The sequence below is a fragment of the Buceros rhinoceros genome, unplaced genomic scaffold (genome assembly GCF_000710305.1).
Source record: "Buceros rhinoceros silvestris isolate BGI_N320 unplaced genomic scaffold, ASM71030v1 scaffold20449, whole genome shotgun sequence".
NCBI lineage: Eukaryota > Metazoa > Chordata > Aves > Bucerotiformes > Bucerotidae > Buceros > Buceros rhinoceros.
In genome coordinates, this window is record NW_010430023.1 from 12505 (window position 1) to 13828 (window position 1324).

Here is a 1324-nt window from a genome sequence, read left to right on the forward strand (position 1 = left end):
GCCCCTGCAGCCATGGGAAGGTTGGGAACACGTCTCTGCCTTTTTACTTTTCCTCCCCTGTTTTGGGGTTGGATGCTGAGCCATAGACATGCCCAGCGCAGGTGTGAGCCAAGGGGCTACAGCCCCACTGGCAATTTCTCTTGCCCTCGCTGCGATGCCGACTCCTTTTCTTGCCGTTTTTCTTTGCAGCTGAAGAAGTTGCTCCTCTCTCCATCACATGTGCCTCCAAGCTGTGAGGTCCAGCGGGATGGGAGCGCCCGGCGCCTGGGGACCCCTAAGTCCCGACCCCCACGGCCCTGCACAAAGGTACTTCCTCAGTAGGCAGAGCTCGAGTCCATCCAGTGCCCACCTCTCAGGAACCATCCTAAAGGAAGTCACTGAAGGATGGTGTCAGGAACCATGGGCATCCTCTGAGCTGGGCCAGGGGCTGGGGACAGGCAGGGACCATCACCGCCAGCATTCCCATCTCTCTCTGTGCAGGGGTTGCAGTCCGGGCTCAGAAAAACCTTTGGGCTTCGTCTTGATTTCATTTGGACCCAGTGAGCTCTGGCCTCTCCCAGCTTCCCTCAGCGCTGGTTTGGGAAAGCCCCACGTGCTGCCTGGCCGCCCCCTCTCCCCACGCCCCGCTGACGCACAGCCCAAGCTGGAGCCGTCAACTGCGGGGAGCTGCATGCCATGCTGCAGAGCTGACCCCATCACTTAAGCTAATCTGAAACCCAGCAGAAGTTGCCATCAAAGATTTTTGTGCTTGGCTAATGACAATTGTGTTGTGCATTAAGCCCAGCAAATTAGATTGCATGGGAAAAGCGGCAAATCTCTCCTGGGATCAGGGAGCACCATGGGGTGCTGGCTGCTGGAGGGGCAGCGCTCGGGGTGGTTGGGCTGCCTACTGGAAACCCCCTGGAGCTTGGGGCTGACCCCCAGGCAGGTGAGGAAGCTGGCGTGGCTCTGTCTGCCTGGGGGGCTTCCCCCTCTGTGCCAGTACTTGTGTCAGGTGGTAGCTGCAGGCTCAGGACTGACTTTCTCTTTTCTTCTCTTCTCTCTAAAGATGGAGGGTCCCCGGGACAGGAGGGCGAATGTCCCACAGGCACAGAGCCGCAGCTGCACCGAGCTGCACCTGCACCTCACTTCCACCGCTCCCTGCCCCCAGACCAAAGCCCCCCAGGCAACTGAGGAGTGCCCCAGCGGCCACCACCCCCTGTCCCCAGGCGACTGCGCTCATCGCGAGGATGACAGTGACTCCAGCGAGGACTCGCTGAGCTCTGGTGACTCGGTGACCCCCTCCTGCTTGGCAGAGGATGGCTCCACCAGCCCGTTCTCCCGC

The 1324-nt window shown here is 60.5% G+C and overlaps 1 protein-coding gene across 1 annotated transcript in view; it reads left to right on the forward strand.

Moving 5' to 3' along the window:
* The window catches only part of PPARGC1B (peroxisome proliferator-activated receptor gamma, coactivator 1 beta), a gene marked incomplete at both ends in the record, with an annotated part of 14774 nt that overhangs the window by 5097 nt on the left and 8353 nt on the right, over positions 1–1324 (forward strand). Inside the window, 2 exons of the mRNA XM_010142884.1 lie at positions 190–306; positions 1049–1273. Of these exons, the coding sequence (XP_010141186.1) occupies positions 190–306; positions 1049–1273 (342 nt within the window). The remainder of the gene's footprint in view (positions 1–189; positions 307–1048; positions 1274–1324) is intronic.